General features: G+C 48.0%; 1 protein-coding gene across 2 annotated transcripts in view; it reads right to left on the bottom strand.

Annotated features, from left to right (window-relative positions):
* Trpc7 (transient receptor potential cation channel subfamily C member 7) overlaps positions 1 to 17,320 on the bottom strand; it is a 119,708-nt gene that overhangs the window by 80,105 nt on the left and 22,283 nt on the right. For both annotated transcript variants that reach the window (XM_021215357.2, XM_021215356.2), the window contains exon 3: positions 4,005 to 4,187. In XM_021215357.2, coding sequence (XP_021071016.2) covers positions 4,005 to 4,187 — 183 coding nt within the window. The remainder of the gene's footprint in view (positions 1 to 4,004; positions 4,188 to 17,320) is intronic.

Genomic DNA, 17,320 nt, shown 5'->3' on the forward strand with positions numbered 1-17,320 from the left:
TTGTGGATGAGTGGGACCTTCCCAGAGGGAAGTCCGTAGGTTGTGGATGAGTGGGACCTTCCCAGAGGGAAGTCTGTAGGTTGTGGATGAGTGGGACCTTCCCAGAGGGAAGTCCGTAGGTTGTGGATGAGGCTTTTCAGGGCTTTGAGGGGGATATTTGAGATGGAGATAGACAGCAAGCTGCCTCATTCAGCTGGCTTAGGGCCCGAGAAGATGATGAAGCATTCTGAGCAGCTACAAGCCAAGGCTGGGGGTGGTTTTGAGTATCTGTAGGGTACAGGCACTGTCGCTTTAGAGCTCTGGTGAGAGGCAGCTGGGGGATAGAGTCTTAGCTCTGAATTCTCATCAAGTGAGCTCCCTCTCAGGCAGGTTGCAGGTAAGGTCTCCAGTGAGCCCTTAGCACTTTTCTCTTGCCTTGCCTGTGAGCAAATTAACCCTGCAGCCTCCTTCCCACAGGTGACAGGGGATGGCCATATTCAAGGTTCACGCATTTTACACCACTTGAGTCTCATCGGAGCCTGTGGAGTCGGCCTTATTATCCTCCCTTGAGTAGCAAGAGACAAGACACAGAGTCTGTCTGTCCACACGAGTCCATGAGTCCAGGGTCGGACTGGGAGCAGACCTCCCTGGGCTCACGACTCCAACACTGTCACTCAAGGTTTGCCTTCAGCTGCACTACTGAGTCTGAGTTACCTCTTGTGTTTGGGAGTCAGGGTCTCATTATGTAGCTCTGGAACTCACTCAGTAAACCAGGGTGGCTTCAGACTCATAGAAATCCACCTGCCTCTGCCTCTCATATTCTGGGATTAAAGATGTCCACTACCATCCCTGCCTTGAGTTAGCTCCCTAAAGCAGGAGTCATGGAGGACAGTCATGATTTATAAGGCAGTTGACCACCCCAAGAGGAATTTTATACTAGATGGTGTCCTTACCATGGGGCTACTTCTAACATTCTTAGGGGCAAGTTGGACAATGTCTTAGGGGATAGTAGGACGTTGGGTGTCTTAGCAGGTAGTCACCACTGAGACAGCAGTGGCACCTCTCCTTTGACATACAGGGGATAGCAAAGTCTTCAGACTATTGTCATCTGGAAATTTGCAAATTTTTTTTATAAGGAAAATGCTTGTTCATCCACTTTTGCAGTTGGAGCATGAAGTCATGCCAGCGACTTGGCTGAGACCACAAGGCTACATAGACTATGATTCAGACTGGGAGTCTGTATCCTGACACTAGCTCTGGAATAGCCTCTTTACCAAGAACTCCTCTGTCTTCATCTAACAGAGGTTGACAGTGGCCTAGATGTTAGGATAAGTTCTGAAAAGAGGCAAGTGTTGAGACGAGAGGCAGCATTCCTGAGTGTGAGCAGGCCCAGGGAGGCACGGGCCACTCCCGTGCGAGCATTTCCTAGACAGAGGGGCAGCATTCCTGAGTGTGAGCAGGCCCAGGGAGGCACGGGCCACTCCCGGCGAGCATTTCCTAGACAGAGAGACCTAGCTTGTGTGTCAGACTGGTACATAGATAATGTGAAGAGCTTTGGGGATCTGCAAGGTGTGCTGCATTTTATGTGGCAGTGGTGACACATACTAAGGACTCGATGGTGTCTGATTATGCAAAGACACCTGTCTGATTATGCTGAACTCAAGGTATCCAAATGCATTTGAACATAAAATCTTAATGGTCATACCTGATTAGATGCCTATGAAAATACCAAGAATAACTGGTCTCATTTGATGTCTGCATGAATGGGCTGATCCGGTAACACATGGGCAGGCTTTATATTCTATCATCTACTACCTATCTATGTATCTATCATCTATCTATGTGTCTATTTATATATCTATATATGTCATCTATCATCTATGTATCTATCTACATACCTATCTTATATACCTATGTATGTATCTATGTATATATCTATCTATCCTCTATGTGTCTATCATCTACTTATCTATGTATCTATATATGTATTTATATATTTGTCATCAATCATCTATCTATGTATCTATGTACTTATTTTATGTATCTATGTACCTATGTATGTATGTATCTATGTGTGTATGTATGTATCTATCATCTCTCAACTATCATCAATTTATCTTATCATCTGCGTATCATCTATCTATCTATCTATCTATCTCAGATACAGAAGGCAGCGTATTTGTACATGGGCCGTGGTAATTGTCATTTGCAAGTCAGATATCCAGGGTAGGATTGTATTTGTGAGGGTATGCTAAGATTCCTGAGGTCAAACTGGAAATGCATTCTATGATTCATAGGAGTTCCTAATATTAGACATTTTCATTAGTAATTCGCAGTACAACAGATGTCAAGGAAAGCTACAGGGTTGTCTGCCTTCGCATGATGGCATGCATGGTCAGAGAGAATTTGCACACTGGAGGTCTTTGACATGAGCAAGGTTAGCATTCCACACGAGTCATTTATCATCTTCCCACCTGTGGAGGCAGCAGATGCTTGACATTCATGATAGACAGTCATGATAGATATTTCCTGAGGCCTTTATGACTCCCTTAATTGGAAAATTCCACTAGGGCAAATCATTTCCCTCATGAAACCCTTTCATTCTGACCCCGGCCATCATGACCACGGAGGGCTTGGGTTTCCTATCTCATTCATTATCAGATCATTTGTCTGTAGCTGGCAACTGAGGGCCGTGGCTGTGAGGAGATGGCCAGACACTCACTTACTGAGTGACTCTACCCTCAATGGCAGTTTTGCTAGAGGATTTGAGTTTACATTTTTGAGGGAAAATGGGCAATGTCTACAAGGCAGGCACTTTTGTGGCTGCTCAGAACAGTCAGATTCTATGAACATAAACTGCCGACCCCCAGCAGCGCCTATTTCCTGGATGTGTCAGACCCCAGCCTCATGCCCAGTGAGGGGCAGGAAGCTGCTCTGGCTGGTGAAGACAGGGGTACTTGGGAGCTTGGAGGTACCTCAAGCTCATCTTTCCCAACCTCACCCGGGCCCGCAGCAGGGCTTGCTTGAACCCACGAGTGGGGAAGTCTCAGCAGTTCCAAAATGAGACCCCTGTGCTTCGGTTAAAAGCAAAGCAAAGCAAAACCTCCCATCAGATCTGGGGCTAGGTTAAACAATGCGTTCCCTCAAAGCTCAAAAACAGAGATTTGAACTTGAAGCTTGACTTTGCCCCACACCCGGCAAAACCTCCTTGTTATGGGGGACTCAGTCTTGGGGAAATCCATTTTCCTCAAATTTATGATTATTGAAGTAAAAGCACAGAAAACCTTACAGACTCTGGAAGCCCTCCCTAGATGAGTCTCACAGGCACATGGCTCTTGTTGATGGCTGGTTTACGCCCTTTGCCTGCCCCTGTTTGGATAATCAAGGGACAAGGAATGTTCAGAGCCCAGACTGGGACATTTAAATATCATTTGGTTAAAAATGTTTGTTTCGAGACAGGATCTTGCAGTGTAAGTAAGAGATGGGGTCCTTCAGCCATGGCCACTGAAGGACCTTGGTGTGTACTGACAAGAGGGCGAGCCTGCCCTTGGGCGTCTACTTGAGCTTTCTATTAAGAACTTAATGAGACCTTGGAATGAACCATCTCTAAGCTAAGCCTCTGAGGTCCACGGGTCTTGCCTGGCCCTCTCGCCGAGCTTCATTCTATACAACCGGTTCCTTGGTGCAGAGAAAGCTCAGCTGATGCTACTGAGTGATCAATTACAGGCTTTCCAGCAAGCCTCGGGCCTGGCTTGCTACCCATGGGAGCCCTGCTGGAAGTGTGTTCTGACAGCCCCTTAGAGACTGCTCTCCAGGCTCGAGGCCTGCTCACCGGCTGATTGTGATTCCGCTATTGGGGATGGGGTAGTGAAATCCAAGCAGCTCTGCAAAATTGATGGTCCCTGTCTTCGGCAGAATCTGGGTGTCACAGCCACTTTGTGGGAACATAAATATACAATGAGCACGAAGCTGGGTCAGCAGCCGTGCAAAGCCAGGCGAGAAGGCAGGAAAGGCAGAGAGCTTACCTTCTTGACTTCGTACTTAATGGCGAGTTTGATTCGGCTCAGACTTGGACGGTGGTGGTCGGACCAGACTTGCAAGTTCACATCGCCATTTAAAATTGCTTCAACCTCTTCTGTGTCTCGGCAAAGGTCCAGCACGCCCACCACAAAATCCTTGCATTGCATAGATAACTTCCTGTAATCATTCTAACAGAATAGAAAGAAATCAGGGTGCGTCACACTGAGCCCCGCGCACGGGTTGGCTTGCTCAGTGCAGTGAACATGGGGAGGGCCTCGGAGTCAGCGGCACATGCTGGCGCCAGAATGGAAGGTTATTGCTCTCTCCCGGGCCTGCCTTCTCTGAGCTAGCGTTTGCTGAGTTAGTGGTTCACAGTCACCTCAGGTGTGTACTGAAGTAACAGATTCCCACACTCCACCTTATTCATTCAGCCAGAATTCCCAGGGATAGGGCCCAGGAATCTGCCTTGTAAGTTTGTCCCTGGGTGATCTGTGAGTCTGCCCTGACTGCTCTAGGATCTTTCAAAGTACCAGGTTCTTGTGCCCAAGGCTGGGTAGAGTCTAATACTGTAGACAATGTCCCTTCGTTCCGAGCTGGAGACCTCGATTCACAAGGCTTTGCTGGAAAGTTCTGGCTGCCGGGCTCAACTGGGGAACATAACATACACAGGTGTGCCTTTTCATTTGGGAAAACTGGCTTGTAAATTTTCAAATGAACTGCAATTCACACCTAACATTATGCTTTAAAAAAAAAACTACACACATTTATTTAGCAAATTGTGACGCCTGTGCTCCCTGCCTGTTGAATGAACTGCGCTAGGTCTTGACCCTCTTGCTAATGTTTCTCCTTTCTTAATGACTCGCTCCTGGGTCCTCCCTGCCAGTATCTCTTTCAGAATGTCTTTGAGGGCCTTATTTCTTTTCTTAGTGACACTCCAACGTGTCTGTCTTCCTAACAGATAGTTCAAAATTTCAGACAGTGCTACCCAAAATGTTGGAAAAAAAAAAAAAAAGAGTATTCCATGATTCCATGTCACCTACACACAACCTTACCCCCAAATATTTCCCCTCAATGCTTCCTTTCGGATCTCTTAGTTGAAGTCACACCCATGTCAAACAGCACTCTCAGTGTTAATCACTATCATCAACCTACAGGCTTCCCAACCCACAGTTAGCAAACAGGATGGCTTTGGCTTCCCGAAGCCTGGATCCCTGGGCACACAGGCAGGAGCCTGGCGCAGGAGCAGCGCAGGCATTTCCCACAAGTTAATGATTTCCAGCTCTGTCCTAGATGCCCCCTCAGAACGTCACTTTGCATTACACACAGAGGTTGGCGAGTGCCTGTTCGCAGGGAAAGGAAAGGGATCAAGCAAATATTTTCAGACAAGAATGGCCTTGCTCCAGTTTTATTCAGAATTTAGATAGAAGGAGAGAGTTTCAGAAACTCTGTGGAGACATGGCCGCTGGTTGCAAAGCTTGGGCAGACTGGACCACGGGGGTGGGAGGTTTGAGCATCTAAGACAGGGCTGACATGAACGCTGCATTCTGTCTGTCTTTATCCTAGGACGCACCCACTCACCACCCACTCATGCTCAAGGAGCTACCACCAGCCAGATAGTAAAGGTACCAGCGAGAAGTGTAGCTGCTGCTTCTAAACGCCATGGGGTAAAGGGAGCTGGGGACCCGCCTCAGAGTTCCATCCAAGAGCAGCAAATGCCCTGAGCTACCCTGGCCCAAGTCATCCAATGCTGAGCTTTCCCCGGAGTCAAGGAGGCATCGCCTCAGTCCCCACAGAACCCTGTAAAGGAAGGACTGTCACCATTTCCAGCCTCAGAAAGCCTCAGTGGGGAGCGCGCACACCTGCTCTGTGCAGCCTTCTTTCCCTCAGGTCACCAAGGTCCTTGTCTGTTGTCAGGAAAGAAGCTGCCCACACTCACAGCACCACCCACGAGGACTGCCCCTCCTGCCTCTGCACTCAGGAAGTCTGGGACCTGTCACCTCAGCACCCCTCACCCCAGGTCACCCACTCACACCAGACAGCTGATCAAGGACACTCCACTCTTCCCTCCCTCCCCTGCACCGACAGCTTTCCAGCCTCCTACTGGCTCCAAGGTACACATGTGCCATTATCTCTTTGTTTTAAAAATAAATGTCTCCTGACTCCCATTACAGCCCCAGTTTCCTGTCCTGTCTGACGGCAGAACTCTGGCCACAGTTGTCTACATCCGTTTCCTCTGCTATCTTCTGGTGGTGTCCCATTTAGCAATGCTCTCAGGTGTGAGCTCCACTGTGGCTGCTCCGGCCACACTCACAGGGGACATTCCCACTGCAGAGTCTGCAGCTGAGCGTAATCTCTTCAATTCATCAGGGTTGCCACGTGCACTAAAGTTCTTCTCTTTCTGATTTGGATCCACTCTATGGTGGTACCACAGTTTGTCTGTGCACACACTTGATGAAGCCATTTGGTGTTTCAAGCCTCTGGCAAATAAAGAACATGTGGCTATAAATGTCAGTGTACAAGTCTTTGGGTGAGCTGGGCGGTGGTGGCACACGCCTTTAATCCCAGCACTTGGGAGGCAGAGGCAGGCGGATTTCTGAGTTCGAGGCCAGCCTGGTCTACAAAGTGAGTTCCAGGACAGCCAGGGCTATACAGAGAAACCCTGACTCAGGAAAAAACAAAACAAAACAAAACAAAACAAAACACAAGTCTTTGGGTGAACTCATAGTCTCACTTGTTAACATGATTACTAAGGACCAGGTTGGCCAGGCATATTGTAAATGCGAGTGGATTTGACACTTTACTTCTGGAATAGGCACACCGATGTATGATCAGTCCTTTCGTGGATTCCCTGTCTTCATTTCTGTGTCTTCATATCAAATGCCAAGGATTGTCATTCTGAAGCCCTTAGCTTTGACATACATTTAAATATTGCTTTTTTTTTAAAAAAAAATTCTTTTTGTTTTTATATAAACTTAATAGCAAACATATTTCTAGTGATAAGAAACTATGTTCTTTTAAAAAAGGATTCTTTTTAAAAAGCGATATTGGGTTGAATCTATTGATGAATTTCTGATCCCAACACAGGCAGCAAGCTGAACCTAGCCAGCAGCCCACGTAGGTGCTGAGTCTGTCCTTTGACAGCATTGGCTTTGGTAAGCTGTTGGTTTTCCTGGTTTTGGTGAAGAACTCCAACTTGTCAGTTTTGTCAAAATGACTGACAGATAATAATCAGGGGAGAGAGAGAGAGAGAGAGAGAGAGAGAGAGAGAGAGAGAGAGAGAGAGAGAGAGAGAGAGAGAGAGACTGACTCATTACCTAGGTGGGACAAAAGCCAAGTGACTTTCTCAGGTCTGTGCTATGGAGACACCCACGCAGTTCAGGATAATTAACACTCATTTCTCAATGGAGATCCTAGAAATTAAACTTCAAAGGAGTGCGGACTTCAAATCTCCTCCCACTTCTTCCCTTCAGGGACCTGGGTATAGGAGGGAAGATTTAGTGAAGCCTCCCACTGGCATAAAGGGAGATAGACCCTAGCAGGGGTGGACATGCTGTACGCCCGGAGGGAACTTCTGTTTTCTACATGCCTGATCGCGTTAAGAGATGGTTGTAGTGACAGTAACAATGAAAGTGCCTTAAACATGTCACCAGTCACAGCTGTCCCATGAAGCCCCATCATCCCTAAACAAGAGGATGGAGATGTCCACACTGAAGTCAGTGACTTGGGGTCAGGAGCCATTAGATGGAACAGCTCTGGGAGACCATGAGGATACGGCCACGGGGTGTTGAGAAGAAAGAGGGGTGCTGCAGCCAGGGGTCACATGGGTCTCTAGAGTTGTGTTTTGATGGAGAGACGAGGAAAGGATACACAGGGCCAAGGCAATCCTTCTTTTTCTCCATCTCTGTCTTCATCCCTTCCTTGTTGTGGTTTGAATGTTAAATGTCTCCCATAGGGTCATTAGCTTGCATATTTGGTCCCTAGCTGGTGGCACTGTTGGGGGAATGTGGAACCTTTAGGAGAGAGAGCTCACTGGAGGAGTGAGTCAGTCTTGAGGCTTTACAGCCTAGCCTGAGGAACTGTTCACCATCTGTTTCCTGGATGTTGACTCAGCACATACTGCGGCTTCCTGCTGCCTCTAGCTGCCTCCAGCATGCCTGGCCTGCCTGCTGCCAAGTCTTCCCAACTGTCACTCACTGTGTCCCTCTGAAACCGTAAGCCACAATGCACCCTTCTTCTTCAGTTGTTTCTTTAAGATGTTCTGTCCCAGCAACAGCAAACTTCCTTCCTTCCTTCCTTCCTTCCTTCCTTCCTTCTTCCCTCCCTCTCTCCTCCTCTCTTTTTCCTTCCTTCCTTCCTTCCTTCCTTCCTTCCTTCCTTCCTTCCTTCCTTCCATCCCCTTTGATGGATTAATAGTCTATATGCTGATTGAAATTTAATTATGCAGATTGTTGCCCATGATAGCAGTAGGTCCTTATATTGATTTAGTAGGCTTAATACCATATATGAGAGAGTATTGAACATAGTCTACAAGCAGAAAATAAATTTACATAGAGATGTACTCAGAAATACGTCTGTCTATCTATCTGTCCATTTATCTATCTCTATCAATTGACAGACTTACATTTTGTTTATCTCTAGTAACAAGAAGAAATGTCATTCTGTAGGTGGTGCAGCCAGGAGCAGCACTTCTGGTCTGCAGCTGTAGATATTTTCATCCCGCTGTTTTGCTTTGAGTCAAATACAAACAGAAGTGATTAGCTGAGAGCTAACAAGGGGTGCGGTTCAGATTTGAAGAGGTCAGATGAAGTGTGGTGGAGAGTATCAGACGAGTGGGTCAGTAGTGCCTGCAGAGTGCAGGTAGGAGGCAGCAGAGGTTAGGGCTAGCCTGGGGCTGCTCAGGGAATTAGAGAAGGCTAAAAGCCAAGGCTCCACCCAAACAAACAACTAAAGCAAAGCAACAGCAGACCACAGACAAGTTCATTTGAGGTTTATGGTAATAAACATAAGAAGAGGGCCATTAATGGGATTCTGTTTTTTTCTAAGTACCTTCCCACTTTTGGGCGCCTACAAAGAGTACTCAGAAACTTGTTTTTTTTGTTTTTTGTTTTTTTTTTTTGTTTTTTGTTTTTTTTTTTTTTCCAAAGAGAAATTCAGAGGGCCAGAGGAGTTGAGGACTATATAGAGGAGTAGTTTTAGTGGTGGTTCATGGAGCCGAGGCTGGTGCAAGGGGAAGGGGACTTCAGAGGGAGAGGGAAAGTGGACAGAGAGCATCCGGCGAGTCTGGGGTTCCAGAGGAAGAGGCATCGGCAGAGCTGGGATGTAAGGGAGACAGGAACACTGGAGGTGATAATCGAGTACGGTGTATGATGCTTTGATTATTAAGGGTCTGAGTTTACTGATGGTGACAGATGAGTGCCCGTGGTGACCAGAAGAGGATGAGGATTAGACCACCGGAAGAAGAGATTCAGCAGAACACAGTCAGAATGCTACAAGGGTGGTGTGTTCATACTGAAACACCAAGACTGGAAACAGCCGTAGCTGGACCACAGGGGAGTGACTGGGTGGCCCCACAGTGCTTTGCACTGTCACAATGTCAACAGCGACAACAGTAAAAGGGTAGGACCATCTGCTGACAAGTCAGTCAGGCATGGGTGTTCTTGGGATGAGGGGCTGGGCATGACATGCAACAGCAAGGGGTTGCCAGTTTCAACCTCAGGTTCAGTGCAATGGAGACTGTCAAGGCGACTGTGTCCTTGGGGGACATCTCTTCAGAAAAAGGATGGCAATACTGCATCTCTTAGGGACAGCATGAAAGGCAGGGGGTCCTTACTGAAGGATGTGTTCCAGTGGGTGAATGGGAAGGTACAGGAGATGGAGAAAAGCGGTGGGTGGGTAGATTGGAGTGCTTGGGAGCAGTCTGGCCCTCTAGTGTGGGTTCAGAGTGGCTAGGGAGACCCTGTGTCCCCTGGTAATGACAGAGAAGCCTCATTAATGTCTGTGTGAGGATTCAGTGAGCTGAGGCAGGAGAAACAGGCAGCATGGTGCTGGCTGTGTAATACACACTCAGGACCCCAGAACTACCCAAGGACTCCACCCCAGTGCCTTTCCTCCTGCAGACTTCTCACTTGCTTAATGGGTAGCAGCATGCTAAGATTTAACATACATGGCTGATTTCTTCTTAATTATAGCTGGAATCAGCTAATGGATGTGGAATTCGGGTGAGAACCTGAGCCTGGGCTCTCGTTCTCAGAATGAGAATTGGTTTCTTTGTTTGTTTGTTTGAGCAGACTGAAATAAAGATTCTGGGTAAATCACTTCGGCAAGTGATGAGAACTGCCAACATGGTAGCAATCTGGAGCTTGCCGCCTACAGGGGACCCTAACAAGGATTCTTGCCTATGGTTTAGCTCTTCCAGTGCCTCTCTGAATATAGCTGGCAAGTACCTGTGTTGGACCAACTCCAGTAGCTTCACTCAGGAAGCCCATGGATGCATGGTACAGACAGAGGCCAGAAGCTTGGAGCAGAGTGGGATGGGGCAGAGTTCTGATGGCTCACAACTCTGATGCAGGACCCTGGGCACTAGCACGTGCCAGGTAGTGGCGACGGGCCTCTGCGGATGCTTTAGCTTCTACCTGGATTTTGATTTACTTGGTTGGCAGCTACTGACATCGAGAGGGACTCTGTGAAGTTCCAGAAGAAACAGGTTATTGTGCCTGATGGTTTTCTTAACTTGTCTTCTGTTGATTCAGAGACCTGCCTAGGGACAGAGCTGCATTTCAAGAAAACAGTTCCAGTATTCTTCAGGAAAGCCAGGTATCACACTCACTAATGCCACAAGCATATTTAAGCAGCCACGATGTGCTAGGCACCGGAAATCCATATCTAAATATAACATAGCTCTTGCATGCAAGTTACTGGCAGCCAAATGAAGACCACAAGGTGGTTGGAAGTGCCCTGGGGCAGACCTGGGCATCCTGCTGACATGTAGCCATCAGGGATTTCAAGGGGGAAGAGAGTATGAATTGAGACCTATGGGCGAATGGAAGCTCAGAGGGCTGAGGCAGGTGCGAGGCATAGAAAGAGTGAACTTTCTAGAGAGGAGGCCTTGCAAAGGCCCTGTTGGGAGAGGGCCATCCCTGTGCAGGCTGGGCTAGAAGTTGGTGACTCTGACCAGGCCTGACCATGTGCACAGACTGTGTGTATTACTCAGCACACCAAGTTTGCTCGTGTGTCCGTGCAGGAGCCCACACACTTCACAAATCTTTACCAGCGAGGGTGCTCCTGGGCTCTGTGCTGTAGAGTCGAATGCATCTTGCTCAGTCTCTGCAAGCCACACCCCTCTGCCTGCCCACCCTGGACCTCCTCCCTGTCTTAGCAGCTCTTAGTTGTACACATATGCACATACACTCACACATGCACACATGCACACATACCACTGTGCACACCCAGTCCTCTCCACCCTATGACAGAATGATTGCTCCAAGCTGTGACTAAGGTTTGCAAGTCGAGATAGAAAGATGGATGGATGGTCTTCACAAAAGGTCCTCTCTTTGGCCAGCCTGCCTCCACCTTAGGTTGGCTTAAGCATGCTTGGTTTGAGTTGCTGTGCTTTGAGTGTGTTGCCCAAAGCTCCCGTCTTGGCAACTTAACTGCCAGCGAAGCAGTGTTAGAACCTAACAAGAAGTAACTGAAGCCGGGTGTGGTGGCACATGCCTTTAATCCCAGTACTCGGGAGGCAGAGGCAGGCAGATTTCTGAGTTTGAGGTTAGCCTGGTCTACAAAGTGAGTTCCAGGACAGCCAGAGCTATACAGAGAAACCCTGTCTCGGGGAAAAAAAAAAAAAAGTAACTGAGTCAGTAGGGCTCTACCCTGGAGATTGGACCAAGGTCATTATTGGGGGCATGGATGCATTATGACACCAGCTAAAAACTGCACTTAGAATTTTCTATTCTCTTTTGAATTGTCTGGTACTTCCATCCCCCACCATGGAACAAAGCAGGAAAAAGGCTGTCTACCAGATGCGCACACCTGAACATTGGTCTTCCCAGCCTTCGGTTAATTTTTCTTTGTAATCCACCCAATCTGTAACATTCTATTATAAAGTATAAAATAGACTAAGAGAGACACACTATTAAGAGGTGTAATTATTCCAAATGTCCTTACAATTGGTTATCATTTATCGAACGCTGGCTGTGAGCCAAGTCTTGGGCTGCCTTACATATTTAGCTCATCAAATTCTCATGGGAAACCTAGGGTGTAGATACTGTTAACATCTCTGTTTCCTGGATGGGGCTCTGAAGTCCAGAGACTTGGTGACAGCTAAGATTCAGACTCAGGTATGCATGTCTCAGTGCAGGTAGGTACTCATTTACAGCAACCCTAGTGCCCTGGCACGGGGTCTCAACCCCCATCACCTCTCTGACAGGCAGGAAGAAGCAACAGTGTAGTTCAGGGTCCTTGAGGGCCTGGAATTTGAGGCAGTGGTGCTGAGACTGTAGGCAGGGCCTTGTGTTGACACACCCAGGGGAGGCAGGATGAGGAGGTAAGGTGGGAAGAGCCGATGGATACACATTGACCCGTGTGTTGGGCAGAGGTTGACACACATTTCCTAAAAGAACGGGATATTTCTGTTTCTCCCCAGGTCCTAAGTCTCCCGTAAAACTGCCATTGTATATGCTCCAAAGCCCTGCACCCCATCCTGAAGGGTGGGTGGCAGAGTATTCCGTGATGTTCCACCCACTCGGTCTCCTCCCCACACCTTTCTTCATCTCATGGCTCATCTTTTCTCTGTAGTGAGTCTCCTGCCCACTCACTGTCTGATTGGTGAAAGATATGTCACTGGGTCGATAAACAGAAGGTTCCCAGAGTCCCCTTTGTAGTGGCTCAGAGGGCCTTGTAGCTCCTTCCTCAGGCAGAGAAACAGCCTGGCAGGATATGGCAGCAATGCCCGTGCCAGCTCAGTCCCTGAGGGGTTGCACAGTCACAGCTGGGTGGCTTTCAACAAACACATTTTTGGGGTCTCTTTCCTGTTGTAACGGAATCAGATGAGATAGCCCTATATGCTGCCAAACTAAAAGTGGCCCCACTCCTGGATCCTGCCAGAGCATCCACCCATTGGCATAGCCAAGCCACATCCACTCATGGTGAATTCTCTCAGTCACTCATCTCGTCATCGGAGATGAACCAAGCACTAGCTGGGACCCCTGAGACATGGAGAGTGGGCAGGCATGCCTTGCCCCCATGAGGCTGGTGGTTCAAAGGGACCGATGCCAATGGAAGCCCTATGGTTGGTCAGAAGGTGAGCTCTCCTGCTTGTGAAAGTGGAGCTCAACTCCTTTACAGTCAGCCTGTCACTAACTCCTGGGAAAACATTTCCTTTCAAACAAACACTATTGGTAAGATTCAAAAACCAGGTAAAAATTTGCTAATCTAAAGGCAGAGTGAGTGATTTCCAGCAACGTCCTGTTGGAAAGAGGTTTTACACAGCCCAGTGTGCACTCACTGCATGACAGAGGCAGCCATAAGCCAGGCAAGTGGCTGCTACTCTTGTGGACCTTGCCTTTCCCTGGGGGGGAAGGACAGCTGCCTGGAGAGCTCACTGCTTCACACAGTTGGTAAAGCAGGAGCTCCCTGAGGAGGTGACTTTGAATGGAGAGTGGAGGGAGGAGACTGAGACAGCTGTGCAAATTTGTGATGTGTTCCAGACAGGGTCTCCAGAGAAAGAAGACTGCTAAGCAAAAGGAGAGTCTGTCAGGGGTTGGTGAGGAGGAGCTGGAGGGCAGTGACAGGGACAGAACTGGGAGAGCTGAGGCCAGGGGAGCCGTGGAGAACAGATGGTGGATGTCCAAACGTCGTTCTGAGAGCTGTCCTCCATTTCCTCCAGGGGGGTGGGAAGTCATTGGAAGACCTCAGAACAGAGCAGACAGCATCTGATTCAAGGTTTTGAAAAGCTCAGTCCGGTTGCTAGGATGGAGTGAATTGCAAGGCGCAAGAGCAGAAGCAGAAGAGCCAATCAGGATGCTGTTTCCATATCCTAGAGGAGAGATGAAGGTGGCCAGGACAGGCAAACTCGGTCAAGGGGTTAAAGGGTATCAGGCTGTGGACATCTTTGCAGGATGGAGCTGAGAGTTTGCTGATGGGTTGGGCATAAAGTATAGGAAACAGAAAAGTCAAGGTGAAGCTGGGGTTTATATAGGAAACAGAAAAGTCAAGGTGAAGCTGGGGTTTGGGGCTTCAGCACAGGCTGGGCTGGGTGTCACTTAGTAACCCCTTCCAGTCTCATGAGAAGTACCTGCCCCCCCCCTTTCCCACAGTAGTCAGTGAGACAGTGTGGGGGTGGGAATGGCAGCCTTGGAACTCCAACCTAGGCCTGGGGACATCAGGCATTCTCTGTTGTCCCCTCCCCCCCAAGTGTCTGATTGCTACCAAGAGAAGAACGTGCCCTAGGTCTAGAGGTACAATAGAAAGCTACATCTAGAGGAGATGAGAAGGGAGATGGGAGCCCCCCCCCCCAACTCTGGAGTTCAGTTGAGGTCTTTGCCTTGGCAGAACAGAACCTCAGGATAATCAACCACTGGCGCCTTCTCCTCTGCCTTAGCCACAAACCTGCTCTTGCCTCTGTATCTCATCAGAGACCCACTTTCAGGGAAAGGGCGTATACTTAACCTCTCCTAGGTTACTTTATTAAATTATAACTCTACCCAAGGCATTTCTGAAGCCACCTCAGCCATTTCTTCTGTCAAAAGGTAGGTGGAGGATTTTTAGCAACCTTTTGAGATACACTCTAGGAGTCCCCAAAAGTGTTTATATGGCCAATGTTAACACAATTAATTGCTTAATCTTTCCCAAGGAGCCCGTACCCAAACTTGGGTAGTCTTGACTTTTGCCTGCCCTCTCAGAAAGTGAACACCTTGGCTGAGATATGGTTTTCCTCCCTTAGTGGTCACGCTTAAAGCCTGTACTGAACTATCTTTAATAAAGCTGCCAACCCTGCCTTACTGAACTGGTTAATCCCGAAACTCTTTAGTGTTAAAGCAACAAACCCCAGTTTGGCTGAGCCAAGGTCTCCCCAAATCCAAGCAGACCTCTCAGGCTGTTGAGGGTGGCAGTGTGAAGCTGTGTCTTGGTCCCTCAACACTGTCACCCACTGCCATCCACCATGGGCCTAGACTCTCCACCCTGACTTGTAAACACGGGATAAATGCCCATTGCAGAGGGCTGAGTTGGGCCGGTTGTGACAATAGCTGACAGATAAAGACAGATGGGGTGATTATCAAAGATGGGTTCTGCCCATGCTTGGGTAGTTGAGGAAGCCACCCTGGATGAAACAAAGGTGGAAAACTGAATCTAGAAGAACACGTGAGTTGCCCTGTTTTAGAGGTGGAGGAAGCCAGGCTGAGGGCACGGAGGAAACAGAGGCAAGCAAACATGACACAGGAATCTCCATCAGGCCACACTAGATGAGACAGAGAGACAGAAGGCTAACGTGGAAAAGCAAGCAGGCATCGAATCACAGAGAGGTCTTACACCCCCACCCCCACAGGTGGCATGGAAGAAGCACCCAGTCATGGTGGTGAGGGTACAGGGGAATGAGGGGAAACACTTATGTTCTAAAAATCAAAGGGCGTAACACAGTGGGGACATCAGATGGGAAGGGATTTCCTAACTACTGACATTTGATACAAGTATAAATGATTTTTTTCTCTCACACAAATGCATTTGTATATTAGTAATTGTCTTAGTCAGAGTTTCTATTCCTGTACAAACATCATTACCAAGAAGCAAGTTGGGGAGGAAAGGGTTTATTCAGCTTACACTTCCACATTGCTGTTAATCACCAAAGGATACAGGACTGGAACTCGAGCAGGTTAGAAGGCAGGAGCTGATGCAGAAGCCATGGAGGGATGTTCTTTACTGGCTTGCCTGCTTCCCCTGGCTTGCTCAGCCTGCTCTCTTATAGAACAAAGACTACCAGCCCAGAGATGGCACCACCCATAAGGGGACCTCCCCACCTTGATCACTAATTGAGAAAATGCCTTACAGCTGGATCCCATGGGGGCATTTCCCCAACTGAAGCTCCTTTCTCTGTGATAACTCCAGCTGTGTCAAGTTGACACAAAGCCAGCCAGTACAGTAATACATCAGCAGTATAACTAGAAAAATGTTTTGGGGTGTGTTACAGATGTTAGGCCCGGCCTGTTTGGATGCCTGTACTGAACACCTGTCCCTGTGGAGATGGGGACCTGTCTGCTGCATTCCTAGCCGGGCCGCAGCTGTTTGCGCCTTGAATTTGACAATCTTGAGATTTTTTTTTTTCTTTCAGGTAAATTGGAAGAAAATCCAAGGTCAGAGTAAACATGGCCTATGCATCATATACCAACTGTATCTTGTGAAAATGACTCAGGCAGGCACTAATTTGAACTTGGCATCACCAGGTAACAAACAGCCTTAGAGACTGTTAATTCTGTGACTCGCCTGATTATAGATTCAGAGTAAGCAATGCATGTGAAGAGCCATTAGGTGCTGTATATGTATAGGAGTACATTTGAAAATTGCTTATGATTGCTGGGAACGCTATTGATTAAGAAGGACTAACAGGGAAGTGGCAAAGCTGCGATTAGGAAGCTTGGGACCCTCCGGTGACAAAACAGAGAGCAAAAATGAAGTTAGCTAAAGCAGGGTTTGTGACTCCCTAAGGAAGGGCCATGCTGTGCCTCCCGGCCATCTGCTCATTGTGTCCCACAGTCCTCATTGTCACTTCTAAGCACACCACCCTTCTTACAAGTTCTTACAAGTGTCTTACAAGACACTTCCAGGATGTCTGCCCTGCATCCTCGGAGAAACGCAGTGTTTGATGCCCTGGGCTCCTGCAGCATTCTCTCCTTTGCATTTAAATAACTCTGTACTAGTGCCTGCATTCTGTTAGACACTCAACAAATCCAACGTATCTCTTTGTATGTTCCAGCTCAGGACTGATACCCCACAGGAGCTGTAAAATGTACGGATTGATTTAACATATGCAATCTGGCTTAAGAATCTTCTTGTGGGGGAGAGGATGGCTCAAGGTCAAGAGAACTGGCTGTTCTTGTAGAGGATCAGGTGTGATTTCCAGCACCCATATGGCAGACCACAACTGTCTGTGATTCCACACCGTAGTATGTGACTTGATGCCCAGGCTTCATGCAGGCAAATATTCATTCACATGAGAGAGACTGAGAGAGAGGGAGTAGGGTGGGGGAGGAAAGAGAAAGAGATGAGAGATGAGAAAGAGGAAAGAGAGAGAGAGAGAGAGAGAGAGAGAGAGAGAGAGAGAGAGAGAGAG

The sequence above is a fragment of the Mus pahari genome, chromosome 16 (assembly GCF_900095145.1).
Source record: "Mus pahari chromosome 16, PAHARI_EIJ_v1.1, whole genome shotgun sequence".
NCBI lineage: Eukaryota > Metazoa > Chordata > Mammalia > Rodentia > Muridae > Mus > Mus pahari.